This window comes from Manis pentadactyla, chromosome 14 (genome assembly GCF_030020395.1).
Source record: "Manis pentadactyla isolate mManPen7 chromosome 14, mManPen7.hap1, whole genome shotgun sequence".
NCBI lineage: Eukaryota > Metazoa > Chordata > Mammalia > Pholidota > Manidae > Manis > Manis pentadactyla.
The window spans coordinates 13,794,219-13,810,780 of record NC_080032.1 but is presented as its reverse complement, the minus strand read 5'-3'; the positions used below and the strand labels follow the sequence as shown (position 1 = coordinate 13,810,780).

At 49.8% G+C, this 16,562-nt stretch overlaps 1 protein-coding gene across 2 annotated transcripts in view; it reads left to right on the top strand.

The window, feature by feature from the left end:
* Positions 1–16,311, top strand: part of WSCD2 (WSC domain containing 2) — a 122,984-nt gene extending 106,673 nt beyond the window's left edge. For both annotated transcript variants that reach the window (XM_036903967.2, XM_057492604.1), the window contains exons 8-9: positions 6,562–6,762; positions 14,255–16,311. In XM_036903967.2, coding sequence (XP_036759862.1) covers positions 6,562–6,762; positions 14,255–14,607 — 554 coding nt within the window. In that variant the 3' untranslated portion in view covers positions 14,608–16,311. The remainder of the gene's footprint in view (positions 1–6,561; positions 6,763–14,254) is intronic.
* The last annotated feature ends 251 nt before the right edge of the window (positions 16,312–16,562 follow it).

Below are 16,562 nucleotides of genomic sequence, written 5' to 3'. Positions count from 1 at the left end.
ACTAGGTGCCAAGAGCTATTCCAGGTGCTCCATTTTATTAGCTCTGCACAGCAACCTTGGGAGGTAGGGTGATGGTACCATTTTCCCGATAGGAAAACTGAGGCTTGGAGAAAAGGAACTTACCCAAAGTCACAGTTTTTTCAGTAGGCTGATGGCTGACTGCACGTTAGTGTCTCCCAGTGCCAAAGCCCACACTCTTATTACTCCATCACACAGGCAAGAAAGCCCCGGGGATTCTTACTGGGGAACTGGAAATCTTGGATGAATGCCTGGTGGGCATGAAACCCTCTCCCAGCATGGCGAGGGTCATCAGGGAAGCAGGGACTCTGATTGTAAGGGGTTTTGAGTCTATATATGGAGCAGCCATTGGCTGTGGGTCTTTGTGTCTGCAAACCAGCTGAGGACCACTTCCTGGCTGTGTGACTCTGAGCAGGTTACTGTACCTCTCTGATCCTGTGTCATCATGCACAAATTAGAGGTAATGGTGTGGAGCTGGTGAGGTTGTTGTGCAGGTTAATGAGCTGATACATTTAAACTGCTTAGCACATAGCGAGTAATCAATAAATGGAGGCTGTGAATTCCACCGGCCAGGGTGCCATCGCCTCAGCCCAGGGGGAGAGCCAGGGGGTGTGTCCATCCGAGAATGAGAAGCAAGAGGGAACAAGAGGGAGGCAGAGAGGGAGGGAGAAAAGGCCAGACAGTGAAAAGGGACAGGTCAGAGGCTGGGATTGGCAAGGGGAAGGGAGCTGCCCTAGAATCCCCACCTTAGTGGGGATTAGTATATTTATTAATTTTTTGTTTTGGCTTAAAGCAATCATTTGTTGAACACTTATGTAGGAGACTCCAAGCGGGGGGTTTTAAATGCTTATACCAGGATTTGAACCCAGGCGTACTCAGGCCCTTTGCCACTCCAGCTGGTCTGCTTTTTTGGAGTTGCTGAAAGGAGCCCAGGCATGTTCCAGGATCCCTCGGGCTTGTCCTGGGCCAGTGGCACGGGAAAGCCGACCAGAACGCATCCCGTGGCCGGCCCACATTCTAACCCTCCTGGCTGCGGCAGCATTACTAAAATGTTAAAAATATAAGAGGCCCTCAGGATCATTGAATTCAGGGCTACAAAGTGGTTTCATCTCATGTGTCAGTTCCAATGAATTTCTGCTTTAGGGTGATGGGTTAAGAAGGATTCTGAGGCTATGTTCCCCTTCAGAAAACAAAGTACGTTAGTCTAGCGGTGATGCCTATTGAGGGTGTGGAAGGGGAAGCCGTGGTCTACAGATGAGGTATTTACCATCTCTGATCTAACTCCACCTTCTAACTTCAGAGAAAGGGAAACTGAATCTCAAGATGGAGTCAGGAGATCAAATTCTCAGTCTGAACTCTGTTTCTTATTGGCTATGGGACCTTGGGCAAGGTTTTTCACCTCTCTGAGATTCAGTTTCCTCATCTATAATATGGGGATGTCAATATTGAACTCAGAGCAATTTTGAAAAAATATAGTAAGATAATGTGTCTGAGGCTATGGTGCAAAATACACATTTGCAAAATGACATGTAACCGGGACAGCCAACTCTGCAATCCCAGCGTCAGCATCATCTGCGGCGTTGGAAGCTCTGGTGCCCAGGCTGCACTGAGACCATCCCCGTCAGAGTCCGGGGAGCTGGCTGGGGCAGAGGTGTTTTTAAAAAGCTTCCCAGGTGATTCGAATGCAAAGTCAGAGTAAGAGCCCTGGCTCTAGACTAGGAACCAAGTATTCTCACCTCCAGAAATCCAAAAAAATTGGCCTTTGCCCTAAGTTTTTTATACTTGAGTCTTGAAGAATAGCAAGAGTTGATAATTAATGGAGTGAAGGTGTCTACTAAGCCTTTTAAAAGAAAGAGCGCGCTAGAGAAAGGATAGGAGAAAACACCAGCCCACCAGGGCAGTTCCTCTCGCTCACACTGTGTAAATGTTCCTTAAGTCCCACAGAGAGGGAGGGTTTTGTGGGCTGGTCACAGGCCGAGGAAGCTTTGAGCACAGCTGCCCTTTCATTAGGGGCTTAAAAATGCTTCCTGTGGCCCAAGCCCTTGCAGGTAACAATGAGCTGTCCCTGGGAGTTCAGGGCTGGCAGTGGGGTGCAGGCAGAGAGAGGACCCCCTGCCCCTCGATAGCCTCAGTCAGTCTGGCTAATCCCCAGGTCCCTCCCACACCTTTGCACCTGAGAGATACTTAATGAAGTCCTCAAACCCTGGTGGGTCTTGGAGCGTGGGGCGAGGGAAGGGAGCCGTGGTACTAGAGGGAGGGCTAACTGCTGGGTCCCAGTTTGTGCTCCCATTGAGAGGCAGTTCTGCAGCAGGCCCCTTTCAGACATCAGACTCCAGGTATATTGAGCTCTTTGTGGTTCAGAAACAGCCCAGCCATTTGCACATGCTGGGTCCTCTTCCTGGGCCACCGGTCCTTGCCACCACCCTTAGCTTAGCTTATCTGCCTGGCAACCTGCTCCTCAAGCCACAGGTCACATCTTCCTTTGCAATGTCTCTGGCAGACCTCGGCATCCTCCTTTATCTTCCTTGTACCCAGGGCACTCCTTCATCGTGGCCTTTATTATGAATAATATCTCACGTCACTGTTCATAACTAAGTTAATGTAGTAAATAACTGTGCGCATTTACTGAATGCCCACGTTGGGCCCAGCACTATGATGGGTGCTTCATATATTTTGTAACTCAGTCTTAGGGTGTGTGCAGAAGGTGCATAGGACTTACCCAAAAGGAGAGGAGAGAGTCCCACGCAGAGGCCATGGTGGGTGCAGAGATGTGACAAGGAGTGACAGAGTATGATTGGTGATTGAAAATTGCTTGATAATGTTGGATGGTGGGAGAAGTGAAGGCTGGGAGTGTCAGTCAGGAGGGACAGCGAGGACCAGACGTGCGGAAGCCCCTGGAATGTGCTTCTGAGAACCACATACGTCATCCTGGCGGCAGTGGGCAGGCGGAGGAGGGGAAGGGGGAGGGGCTCAGGGGATTTCAGGCAGAGAGTGCCGTGCTGAGATTTGCATCTGTGAGACGCCCGCTGGCCACAGAGATTGGATAGGAGGACATTTCAGCTTCAGGATCCTCCGGGTAAGCAGGTGAGCGACAGTGGTGGAGAGAAGAGGACAGTGGGGAGGGACATTTAGGAGGTCATTGATTAGAAGTGAGAGGGCCTGGGGGAGGGGCCCGGGAAGGGTGGTTTCTGTCTGATGAGCTCCTCCCCCAGCAACTCTTGCGACTGAAATCCTTCAGAGTTTCCTGCTCATCCTGGCTGCTAATTAGCTGGACAAATTGGGGCATGTGCTCCAAGCTTGAGACCCGGATTTCCTCCTCTGGAACAAGCTGTTTTAGGTGGGTGATCGCCAGGGTCCTCCCACCTTCCTCCCGCTTTTCTGTGAACTTCTCTTCCCTGATCCTGGCAACAGCGTGTCCCATGAGGGACTGTTGAGTGAAGGAGGTAGGGAGAGAATGACTGGATGAATGGATGAATGAATGAATGAATGAATGTACCACCTGAGTTCTGCCCTCTCTTCCCCTTACCCAGGAAGGTTTGTCGAATGTGGTTGTCTCTGTACTGTGTCCCTCTAACCATTTGTAAATCTCAGGTGTCCATGTGCAGAGCCAGGAGTGGGCCTTACCTGCCCCAGTAAATTCCAGGGCACCCAGGAATCCGAAGCCTCTGCCACTGCTCCTCTCTGTGCCTCATTTTCCCTAACTGCAAAATACATCGGCAACCATAATACTGGGGGTTGGAGGGGATAAGAAAGAGAAAATATATCCTGTTCTCCATGTGGCTCCGAACCCACAAGGTCATTTATCCAAAGCCTAGAACAGTTGCTCACCCCTCAAAGAGTTTCTGGGGGTTGTGTGGGTGCCCCAGATAAGGTGCTGGTATTTTGGTGACCCTTCAAAGGAATATGATTTAAATCTTCCACAGGTTTAAAATGGAGGGGCTGGGTCATGTGTCAGGGAAGGATTGGGAAGGGGACCCCCTGGTGGTGGCGTTCAGCAATTCCGCTCTGGCCCCCAGCTCGCATTCCTGATTCTGCTGCAGTTACCTCGAGCGCCCTCCTTAGGGCACAGCTGAGTGGCCATGTGTTGTTCCTCAGGCAAGCTCATCCCGTGTGGCTTCTCAAAGGCTTCTTCCCAGACACAGAACTCATCTCTCTCTGGGAGGCATGCTGCTCAGTGGAATTTTCCCCACCTCCTACATTTCTAACATGCCCTGCAGACTCTCAGGAAACCAAAATCTGGGCTCTAGAGCAGATCTTTCCCATTGTTCACAGTTTTTCTTTCTTTTCCTTTTTTTATCTTAATAAATACTACACTAGGTTGACAAAGAGAAGCGTGATTTAGGTCTCCCAACACATGGAGTTGATTTAAACCAGTTTGACCACTCTGCCATGTTTCTGATTATTCTTCTTGGAGAAACTCTGTGGAAAACATAGGACCCTCTGCCTATGTTTTCCCATTGCTGTGCTCTTGGTGAAATGGATTTTGGTGCAGGTGAAATGAAATCACAGGTGGGAAGCCCTTTGCCCACGTTGTGGAGAGTTGAACCAAGGGAACGCATTATAACATGACATGGAATTGTATCTAGTGCTGCCTTGTGTGTAAAACTTTGGGTCCCAAGCTCTCTCTCAAGCTCCCAAACTCTCATTCCTCATCGTCCCATGACACTATGCTTCTCTTGGATCTCAAAGACTGCAGGTAAACATTGTCTTGTGGGCATGGGCTAGCACTAATTTGCAAGGTGGGACTAATGCCTATCATTTAAAATAGCAGATCCCAGGGTGGAATCTACTCAGGAAATGACATTCCATTCCTGGCTCTTCTACCTTGTGACCTTGGAGGGTGGGGAGGAGGCTGCATCTTCTGAACCCCTGTCTTCAGGAACAGGAGTAGGCACTATGCCAGCCTCACCTTAGTCCACCTTGAAAGGCTAAGTGCAAAGCCTTGTAAACCTTTTTGAGTGGGCAAGGAGGGAAAAAATTACTCCAATGCTGGATGAGGCAGGTGACTTCTCAGCCCATGGTTTCACCCCCTCGTGTGTTCTGCTCTAGCTGCCATTTGTTGAAATCTTACTTGTGCCTCATTGATTTCTTAAACAGCCCTATGAAGGAAGCTATGTGGGCCCATTTTGCAGATAAGGTAACTGAGGCCCAAATCAATGACATGATGCCCAGGATCACTCATTGAGCTGGAAACACAGTCAATATCTTGAAGGCCTAGTACAATAACATTTCTACTTGGCTTTCAAGATACCATCCAAATGCCTTCACTCTTATGGAGATAGGAAGCTTTGCTGGTAAAGAACATCTCATGAGCCTGGATGGCTTGGGTCTGAGTCTTGGCTCTATTTCTCACTAGCTCTGTAACTTGGGCAAGTTATTTGATCTCTCTGTGCCTCGGTTTCCTTACCTATAAAATTTCTCATAGGACTGCTGAGAAGATTGAATTGCCTAATATATGTACAGGGCTCAGACCAGTGTCCAGCACAGAGTTGGGGCAATGGAAGCATTCTCCAACTACCCAGAAATTCTCAATTCCTCAGCTCTTGAAATGTAAACCTGATCATGACCCTCCATTCTTTTGTTTAAATCCTTTTAAGAGCTACCTAGTCTTTCTGGTCTGGTCCTGAACTCATCTCAACCCCATACCCTCTCCTGCTTCATGTTCCTTTCATTCATATGGGACACATTTCTTCCCACCTGCCACAAGACCTTTGCACTTGCTTTTCCCACCATCTTTCCCTCATCTCTTCAGCTAGTAAATTCCTCCTCATCCTTCAGTTCTCAGCTTGAGCACTTCTTCCTACAGAAAACCTTTCTGATGCTTCCTGACTAGGTCATGATCTCGGGTGGACTAGCAGGGCCACTCAGCACCAGACTGTAGGTTGTACACATGTCTGTTCCATCTGTCTCTCACCATCTGGGATCAACAGTCTTCTAGGGCATGGCCTTCTCACAGTGATGGCGGGAGCACAAGGAGTAAATAGAAACATGTGGTGCCTCTTGAGACTTCGGCAGAAACCCTCCTCTGTCCTCATCCCACTGGCCAAAGCAAGTCATATGGTCACACCCAACATTAATGGGCTGGGGACACAGACTTCACCCAAAAGGGGACCCTCCAGATCACCCGTCAGGCCTCTCGTGACAACTAAGCATGAGCACTCACAGTGGCAGTGAGTTTACGTTCCTTTATGTCACTGTTTGAACATCTGGCTCACAAACACAGTTAAGACCCATGGATCTTGTTGTGACAAATCATTTTTTCCCACATTAAAAATTTTTTAATTGAAATACAGTTGATACACAATATTATATTGGTTTTAGATGTACAACATCATCATTGGACAGTTACATACAGTAAACACCATGTATACAGCTCCCAGGACAGTGCCTGGCACATAGTAGGTCCTCAGTAAATATGTGCGTAAATGAATGAGTGAATGAATGAACATAGGAGGATTCCTCAGGTGCCTGAGAAGGGGGTGGGCTGGACTTCCTGCCTCCCCCAACTCACTGCCATGTTCCCCTCCCCCTGGCTGTGGGAAGGGTTTAAAGGTGAGCGAGACCATTGGCGCAGCGGGAGGACCATCTGCATCAAGACACACGAGAGTGGCCAGAAGGAGATCGAGGCCTTTGACGCTGCCATCTTGCTCATCCGTAACCCTTACAAGGCCCTCATGGCTGAGTTCAACCGCAAGTACGGCGGCCACATCGGCTTTGCTGCGCATGCCCACTGGAAGGGCAAAGGTACTTCTACGGAGGGGCGGTGCGGGTGGGACCTGGCGCGCAGGCGTGGAATGACCAGAGTGCTGTCTCTGGCCAGGGGTCCGCGAGAGCATCCTCCGGGATGGGAGTGAGGCTCCAGCTCCTCTGCCCGCATCTGAGCGGGTGGGCTTCCCACATCCCACCACACCCACAAGCATGAGCCTCCGTGAGCCAGGCTGTCATCATAGCCCAGTGATTAAGGGCATGGCTTCTGAAGCAGGTTCCCCTGGGTTCGACCCGCAGCTCCACCACTCCCTGGGGAAAGGTTGTTCTATAATTGGGGTTCTAAGAATTTGAATCCAGCCTAAGGGGTCCATGGCTGATTGGCCATGAGGTCCTCTATGAGCTCCTAAGAGCTCTCTTACAGAGCAACCACTTCAATGAGCCCTCACAAGAGCTGGCCTGGGAGGCTCAGAGCAATTAAGTGACTTGCCCCAGGTCACACAGCTGGGAAGTGACAGTGTAGGCCCCCAAGCACTGAACTTCATTAATATGATCGGGGTCTGAGGGTCAACTCTGGTATTTGTTAGTAGGAGACAACTGTGTGGGTGAATGTTCCAGTACAGAGTGGCAGCCAGGGTAGTGGTGAGAGCTTTGAGGTCAGACCCAGCGTCTGCTGACTCGTCTTTAATTAACCCTCCCGGGTCTCAAAATCCCTTATCAGTTATCACCTATATCCCACATCTCCATCACTGCATGGAGAGTCATGCTGATGAGTGTTTTCGACCCCACTTTGTACATGGGACAAGCTAAGATCAGAGAAGTGAAGGGGGTGAAGCTTTTCCAGGAAGTAGCAGAGCTGGGGTTTGAACCCAGGGAGTCTTGCTCCTGAGCCATGCCATTAACCACGGCATTATGATAAATGATTAGACTGAACCGCAATGGATGCGAATCACCCGGCCCAGAGTCCCTGAACCCCAGTGAGTGCTCCGTAAATGTGAGCCCCCCACCTCATCCAGCCTCAACCCTGGGGGTGCTTCCCACTCCTCCAACCTCCCCAACCCTGGCTTCCAGAAGCTCTGACGCTCTGGCCCCTCCCCAGAGAGGACCAGAGTGTGGTAGGGTGACCTCAACTTAGCAATCCACCAATCACAACCAATCACACCCTTGACATTGATGTCATTGGTTAAAACCCGTGGGCCTTGACCAACTGCGCCCTCGGGTCCCAGTTCACCCAAGGGAGCCCTCTGTCCTCCCCTGGCCTTGCTCCTCGTCTCAGTGAGGGGGTGGAAGCTGGGACAGGTGGTGACGTTTGTTCCCTTGTTCCTGGGAGTAATGAGGCCTCTGATTTACTTAAATAACTGAAAAAGAACGCTGCTCAGGGCCAGGCTGAGAAGTCTGCAGAAAATGCAGCTGGCAGGCGCACTGGGAGCAGACACTGCTGGTGGAGCTGGAGAGGACCCAACCCAGCGGTCCTCAGTCCTGGCTGCACAGCACAGTCCCTGGAGTGCGCTGGAGAATCCCAGTGCCTGGGCCGAAACCTGGACCATGCCTAGAATGGAAACTGGGTTTGTTTTTGTTTTTTTTTTTTGAGAGGGCATCTCTCATATTTATTGATCAAATGGTTGTTAACAGTTAACAACAATAAAATCCTGTACAGGGGACTCAATGCACAATCATTAATCCACCCCAAGCCTAATTCTCATCAGTCTCCGATCTTCTGAAGCACAACGAACAAGTTCTTACATGGTGAACAAGTTCTTACATAGTGAATAAGTTCTTACATGGTGAACAGTACAAGGGCAGTCATCACAGAAACTTTCAGTTTTGATCACGCATTATGAACTACAATCAGGTCAGATATGAATATTCGTTTGATTTTTATACTTGATTTATATGTGAATCCCACATTTCTCATTATTATTATTATTATTATTTTTTAATAAAATGCTGAAGTGGTAGGTAGATGCAAGATAAAGGTAGAAAACATAGTTTAGTGCTGTAAGAAAGCAAATGTAGATGATCAGGTGTGTGCCTATAGGCTAAGTATTAATCCAAGCTAGACAAGGGCAGCAAAACATCCACGGATGCAGAAGATTTCTCTCAAAACAGGGGGGGTTCTAAGCCTCACCTCTGTTGATCCCCAATTTCTCACCTGATGGCCCCCCTGCGACTGTGCCTGTTTTAGGTTGTTCCTCCCTTGAGGAATCTTACTCATCTCTGGCTAACCAGTCATCTTCCGGGGCCATACAGGGAAATGTAAAGTTGGTAAGTGAGAGGGAAGCCTTATTGTTTGAAAAGGTTAGCTTTTTACTTCTTTGCAGATTTATGCCCTATGGGTTTTATGCCCAGCATTTGTCTTGAGGTATCTTTACCACTTGGAAGAATTATGATACTCGGTAAATTTGATATGAGGTACGAATTCTATTTAAGGGTTGTAATTAGGAAGGAAGAAGAAAAGCTATAGAAGTAGCAGATGGAAGAAAACATGGGAAGATTGGTTATTTCTTTGACATATCTTCTTGTAGAGTAACTTAAGCATGTATAGGTTTTAAACTACTAATTAAATTGCACACACACAGTAACATAATAGGAATACAGTTACATAACCAAAGCAGACCTACAATTACCAGCCATCTCCAGTGAAACCAAGAAAACCAGTTAGGCACCCTGAGCATTTGTGAAAACTTATCTATGATATGATGGATATTGTCTAACTGAATTTGAATAGTTTGAGAAAAATCAGACAATTTAAAACAACACATTCCTGGGAACTGTTCACATCCCATATGTTCTTTTAACAGTAGATAGTCTGTAGTCTCAAGATTTTGGAGTGCTGCAACTTGCACTTCTCCTAATTCTTGGTTGAGTTCTAACAGTATAGATCCAGTCAAATTTGTAATTTTACTGTATGCACAGGCCAGCTTAGATACCTCCCCCTTCATTCCAATGGCAATTCCAGGAACCAGTGGGATGAATGCAGCTACAACTGCAACAGCGCCAGGATCTTTGTTGACATTTTTTGGTGATCATCTTCTGGAATGACTCTTCCAGAGTATGTTGATGTTGGAACTTCTTCTTCATATCGTATCTTATTTCGTTTTCTGGGTAGCAAAATTGGGCTTTGATCCTCTGTATAAACACAAACAGACCCTTTGCCCACACTTTGATATGCCCTTTATACCATTGTGAAGAACTTATTGGAGGTCACCACACAGGAACTGCTTTTTTTTTTTTTTAAGAGAAAGGAATATTATCAGAAAAATGTACTTCCATAGCTGATCATCTGACACCCTTTAAATGATCAAAATTAAGGATATTTAAAGCATGCATTAATCGTTGATTTACAGATAGTTTTATCCTATCAGGGAGTAATCCCCCCCTTTTTTTTGTTATCATTAATCTACAATTACATGAAGAATATTATGTTTACTAGGCTCTCCCCTATACCATGTCCCCCCTATAAACCCCTTTACAAACCCCTTGGAACCTGGGTTTTTTAAAAGCTCCCAGCTGCTTTCAGGGTGCAGGCCAGACTGAGAACCACTGACTCATTCTCTACATATGAATGGGGAAACTGAGGCCCTAGGAGAGGCAGGGACCTGCCAAGGTCATTTAGGTGCACCGTGGTCAGAATAGGTGGAGCCTAGAGGCAGCAGGGGCCAGGAGGGGTTCCAGCACACACCATCTCGTACTGGGACTCTGAGCCTTCCACATGGTCTGGGATAGGGGTCCCATGCCCCCTCCCAGGCCTGGCCCAGGTCTTCAAATACTCTGGCTGAGCACCTTCCCCAAAGAACCCAACCTCCACAGCCTCCACCCAGACCTTTCCTGTCAGCCGTGTTGACATCTGGCCCCTGTAGGCACTTGAGTGTGAGACCTTTGCTTTAGGGACCTTGCACCAGCAGCCGCAGTAACCCTGGGGGCTGGTTAGAAATGCAGTTCCCAAGCCCCGCCCCAGACCTGCTGAATCAGACCCCAGGAGGGGGCTCTGGCAATCTGTTTTTGCAGTCTCTCTAGATGTTTCTGATGCGTGCTCCAGTTTACGAACCCCACTTTAAGAACCTTGCTGCTCACCTGGGGGTCTTCAGAAAAGTGAACCTCAGCCCCCCTCCTCCTTACTGAATCAGAATCTGCATTTTAACAAGATTCCCTCAGAAGCTTTGTGTGCACTTTAAAGTTTGAGAATCATTGCGTTAGGGTGCCCTTGGCTTCTGTGAGGGTCACCCTGCTAAAAGCCAAATCCGCCCAGCTGCTGAGCATGTCCACCACATCCTGCTGGGGTCCTCCTCCCATTTATAGCTAGATTGAGGCTCTTGCAACCCTCACCCCTCCCTGCTTTTGGTTCCATAACATTAATTTTACAGTCTCCCTGGAGAGGGTCCAAAGTAAAGTTTTATGTGATATGATTATACAAGGTGAATTGTCCTGGATCCGTTTAATGAAAGAGAGACTGTGTTTAATGATTCCGCGGGGAATTAAGCACAGTTCAGCTATGAATCAGGCCCCAGTTCCTCCCGTCGACAAGAAGTTGGAGCGAAGAGGGACCGGCCCATGGCCTGCCAGGCTCACGTGTGTGACAGTTCTGGCAGAACCAGCACTCATTACCAATGGTCCAAAGCATGCCTTTATCACCTAGTCTGAAGGTGATCAATTACCAGGAATCCTGAGCTAACTGAGGGCTTTTGTTTTTAATTTTTATTCTCAGTGCAGTAATTTAGGAGATTCAAGTGAGGCATCTTTGCCATATGAGGGTGAGGTGGGTGTCACACGTGGTGTTGGAGGGAAGCTCTGACCAAGGCGGTGGGGCAGTGGGGCATCTCGGTGACTCTGGGGGCCAACATCAAGAATGATGGTAACAGCAGCTCACACTAATCGGCGCCTTCTGCGTCCCAGGCCTGGGGCCAGGGTCTTTGCAAATCTTACTCCATTTCATCTGCACAGCATGTGGAGGATGCAGGTCTTAGCACAACTGCCGTTTTGTAGATGGGCAAGCAGATCCGGTAAGGTCCCCGGATCACACAGCCGCTGTAAAGAGTTTCTGGGGTTTGAATGCTGGCGTCTCACTCTCAGGTCATCTGTGAACAGACCCCGAGTCTCAGCCAGTACCTGAAGGTGAAGTGAGCCATGGGAGACAAGGGTCTGCAGCAAGGAGGGTTGGGGCTGATCAGATCAGGAGCTTTTAAAAGGTTTGCTAGGAGGGTGGGAGCCAGGTCAGTCTGGGACAGACGTGGGTTCAAGTCCTGCCTTGGATGCCTACCCTGTTGCCTTGGGCATGTGACTTCCTGCTTCTGAGCCCTTTCTCCATGTAAAACGGAACTGGTAATTCCTGCTCTCCAGGCTTCTCTGGAGCACTGCATGAGATAATGCATACAGAGTGCCCAGCACAGCCCTGACACTCTGTGCTCAGGCCATTACCCTCTCACCCTGGAGGTTTGTAATCAACAAGGACGCCTTGTCATCCCCATCCCACCTGCACCCAAGGCTAGGGGCACCATCTGGGGGACCCTGACCACTGTGTAAACCGGTCCTTCCTTTTCTTTGAGGACCCCCTACAGCCCTCCTGCAGTGCACACTTGAGATGGTCAGAAGTGGCCAAGCCTAGAAGTCCGGATCTGTGTATTACTTAGTGACCAAGCTCTGTGTCCATCATCTCTAGCCACCTGGGCTTCTGTCATGGGCTGAGCAGTTGTCCTGAGCCATCAGGGAGACTGTGAGGGGACTTTAAAAGTGAAGAAATTCCAAAAGAAAAAAACAAAGTAAAACAGAGTATACACATCCTAGATTTTTTTCTAATCACTCAGATACATCTGGTCTTAACCCATTATAACAGTGTGGGCCCAATTAGCTTGATCCATTGTAAATAATCTATTTTAAGGGTAAAAAGTATCCTCGTCACCAGCATAAATATTTCCCAAGCAGCCGTGGTGTTCCAGGGAGGCACTGGGGGAGCAGGAGCCTCACCACAGACTCTGATGTGCTCTGCAAAGAAAGAGGAGCCCTTTATCACATCTCAGTCTGGCTGTTGGGATTTTCAATTTAGTTCAACAACCATTTATTGAGCCCCTGCTGAGTTTAAGGCAGTGGGAGGAAATGGGGGTGAGGCTGCTGGAGCCCGGGAAAGATGGGGAGCTGGAATCAGACAGGCCTGGTCTGGATGGTGCTTTCTGGCTGTGTGACCTTGGGCAGGTTACTTCACCTCTCTGAGCCTCAGTTTCCTCACTGGTGATGAATGAGTAGTCCTTTCCTTTCAGGGTAGTTGTCAGGATTAAATGAGATCATGGGTACCCATCACCCAGCAAGGAGTGAGGGTTTAGTTATTAAGAACCAGCTGGGCTCCCCCATCTAGCTTGGGAATCTCATTGACCCTCATTCGGTAACCATATCCCTCCTGAGGTGCAGGGCGGTGTTGCCCCGCTGAGGAGCAGTGGGCCTGGCTTCAGGGTTTCGGAGGGTCTGCCCCATGGTTCTCCAGCTGGGCTCAGACGGAGGCTGCAAATCCGTGTCTCTGTTCCCAGCATCCTCCAGGACCCCACTGCAGTGCCAGGGCTTGGCTCCTAGTAGGGTTTTGGCAGCTCCAGGGCCTGCCGACTGTGGCTTTGAGGTCTTCCCAAGGTCTTCCCAGAGAATTTCCCGCATTTTGTTCTAGCCTGGTTTTCAAGTTGGATGGTGCCATACACACACCCCCAATTTTGGTGACAATCCCTCATGTCATTTTTCCCATGGCAAGGTAATAGACAAGCAGCAAAAAGAAATAGCATGTGATACTTCAATAAAAGGTAAAGAGAGAAAGATAGAAAGGTATAAAGATGACAATATAAATAATCTGACTTAAGTGGTGCCCTCAGCCTGCAGTGTGTTGGGGAGACAGCATGTGTGAGAACCCAGAGGAGGCACCTCCTGGAGACAGGGGAGTCACGGAGGATGGTATCTTACCTGAAAATGGAATAAGCACAATAGCAGCCAGCATTTATTGAGCAGCTAGTGGGTACAGGGCACCATTCCAAAAAGCTTTATGTGCTTTTCCCATTTTTATGTACAAAGGCCCTATGACCATCCTGTGATAGATACTATTATGCACAGGTTAACTATTACTACCCAGGATAATTTGGCAGTTAAAAGCCCAGCCTTTGAAGCCAGATGTTTGGTTTCAAATCCTGGCTCTGCCCATTACTAGCTGTGTGACCTTGAGCAAGTTACTTAACCTCTCTGTGCTCTGGTTTCCTCTTCTGTTAAATGAAAAAAATGACAATCTCTGCCCTCATAGTGTTATTGTAAAGAATAAGTGAATTGATAGCTATATTAACATATTTATTCTATTTTAACAGTTATGTATTAAAATATAAAAATACAGCGGCATACATTTATATATGTCTGCACATGTAGTAAGCACCAGACAAGCGTTGTCCCCAAAGAGAAGGGCTGAAACATTCCAGGCTGGAGTAGCAGCCCTGAGGTGGGGGGCCAGCGCCTTCTGACCTGCGGCCTTTGAGCACCCCCTACCCCTGACGGGCCCTGCCTCATCTCCCTGCAGAGTGGCCAGAGTTCGTGAGGAACTACGCCCCGTGGTGGGCCACGCACACGCTGGACTGGCTCAAGTTCGGCAAGAAGGTGCTGGTGGTGCACTTCGAGGACCTGAGGCAGGACCTCTTCGTCCAGCTGGGCCGCATGATCGGCCTGCTGGGCGTGGCCGTCCGGGAGGACCGGCTGCTCTGCGTGGAGGGCCAGAAGGACGGCAACTTCAAGCGCTCCGGGCTGCGGAAGCTCGAGTACGACCCCTACACGGGGGACATGCAGAAGGCCATCTCCACCTACATCAGGATGGTGGATGCAGCCCTCAAAGCGAGGAACCTCACGGGCGTCCCCGACGACTACTGCCCCAGATGATGTGTGGCAGGAGGAGGGGCCCCGGGAGTCCTGACCGGGAGGGGGACTTGAGGCCCCAGGGGAGCCCCCCATCTGTCCTTTCTGTGGTTTGGGGACAATCCCCTTGGCTGCTGTTGGCCTTCAGTGAGTTTCCTGCATGACAGAGGAGGCTCAAGGGGAGAGACTGTCCGGGGACTCCCCACCCTCCCCACACACCCCTTGGAGATGGAGGGGGCGGTGATTTGGGGAGTTCCAGCCACATGTCCCTTTCCTGTCTCCTGTGCCCCTGTCCCCACCACTCGGGTTCCACTTGTGGGAGGAAGGATGTGCCACAGACAGGGGGCCCCCAGGACAGGTGTGGAGGACCTGGGTGCAGACCTAAAGGGACCCTTGGGAAAGAAGGTGGCCCAGGCTCTGTCCCTCCTGGGCTGAGCATTCACAGCCTCCCCTCATTCTCCACCCAGGAAGCGCCGGCACCCAGGCTGATCTAGGCCACTTCTGTCTGAAGAAAGATCGCTAGGAACTTTCTCTGTGGCCCTAGGTTTCTGACATTCTGGGTGGGGTGGAGGGGCAGCGGCGCTCATGGTGGGCTAATTGGCAGGGCCGTGGGGTTACTGGCAGCAGGAACCCATCCCAGGGCACGTGCTTCAGAGACACGAGCTGGTTGCCTGTCCACCTCTAGGGCTGGAATTCTACCCTTTCATCCTCCACAGTATCCAGGAAGTGCTCTTGGGACCTTTGATCCCATTTCCAGGGTTCTTTAGGCACCAAAAATTATCCCACCAGGATGGCCACTTGCTACATCTGAGTATGAATGAGCGTCCCAAGGACACCTCTGCCCTGGGACCAACATGCTGATCTTACACTGCCCTCTGCCCCCTGCCAGTGGGTCCTTTGCTATCCAGGTGAGAGCAAGGGTGCTCCAAATCAGGTGGGGCCATGACCAAGGGAGACCCCCACTACTCTCCCAGACCATCCACCTCCCCTTGGTCATAGTGCAACAGGGCCAGCCTCCCTTGGGGGCCTTTTAAGGAGCAGGATGAATGAGGAACCCTGGATGCTGAGTCATCACCCCAGAGGACCCCCGTCCCCCCCAAGGACTTGAGTCACTGGTCATCTCTTAGAAGGCATTGACCTGGGACTCCATCTCCTCCCCACACGTGGATACCAGTGGCTTCACATCTGGCCCATACACAAGCACCTACACCATTTCCCACCGTGTAGATGGAAAAGCCATAGGTATAGGTCTTTGCCACTCTGTCTGGAGCAGCCCCTCGGAAGCCCTGGGGTGCAGGTAAATGCTCATTCCCAAATAACCAAGAGATTACAGAGAAGGTGAGCGTGAAGAGATATATTTTTTTAAGAGGAATATGACTCATACATTCCACCCCTTGGAACCTGGCCATGCAAAGAGAAGGGCCTCGGGTTGGGGCCTGTGGTCCTCTTCCCTGGTCCCCTCATCTGTAGGATTTGGTCCACCCCAGGGCCCAGCCAGGAGCTCTGAATGTATTTTGTACAGTGTTTGTTTCCCCGGGGCTAATTTCTAGTTTTCTTTTCACAAAGCAGGGGAGGGGGTGGCCTCCCCTCCCACTTAAAGGTCAGTTCTGCCTGGGGGACTCCGGGTCCAAGACCTGGGCCAGTCCTTTGCTGGTGGTCACCTCAGGCCACAAGCCTTTGAAGATTCCTCAGGTCAACACCATCATTAAAAGCGAGTTTTGTTGATAATTCTACCGCTTGTAAGATAACTCTGCTCCTGTGTAAGGCAAGTTTGCATACGGGACGTTTTTCTGGTGTGTGCCTGTGTGTGTGAGAGGCAGACAGAATGTGCTGGGGTGTATAATTGCTTTTGTGTCTGGGTGACTGTGTGTTCAGCTGCCCTTCTGTGTCATGAGACTGTCCCTGTGTTGGTGTGGCGACCGTCCCATTTCTAATGTGTCTGGGTGGAACTGTGGGCATGATGGAGAAGGGCTGGCCTG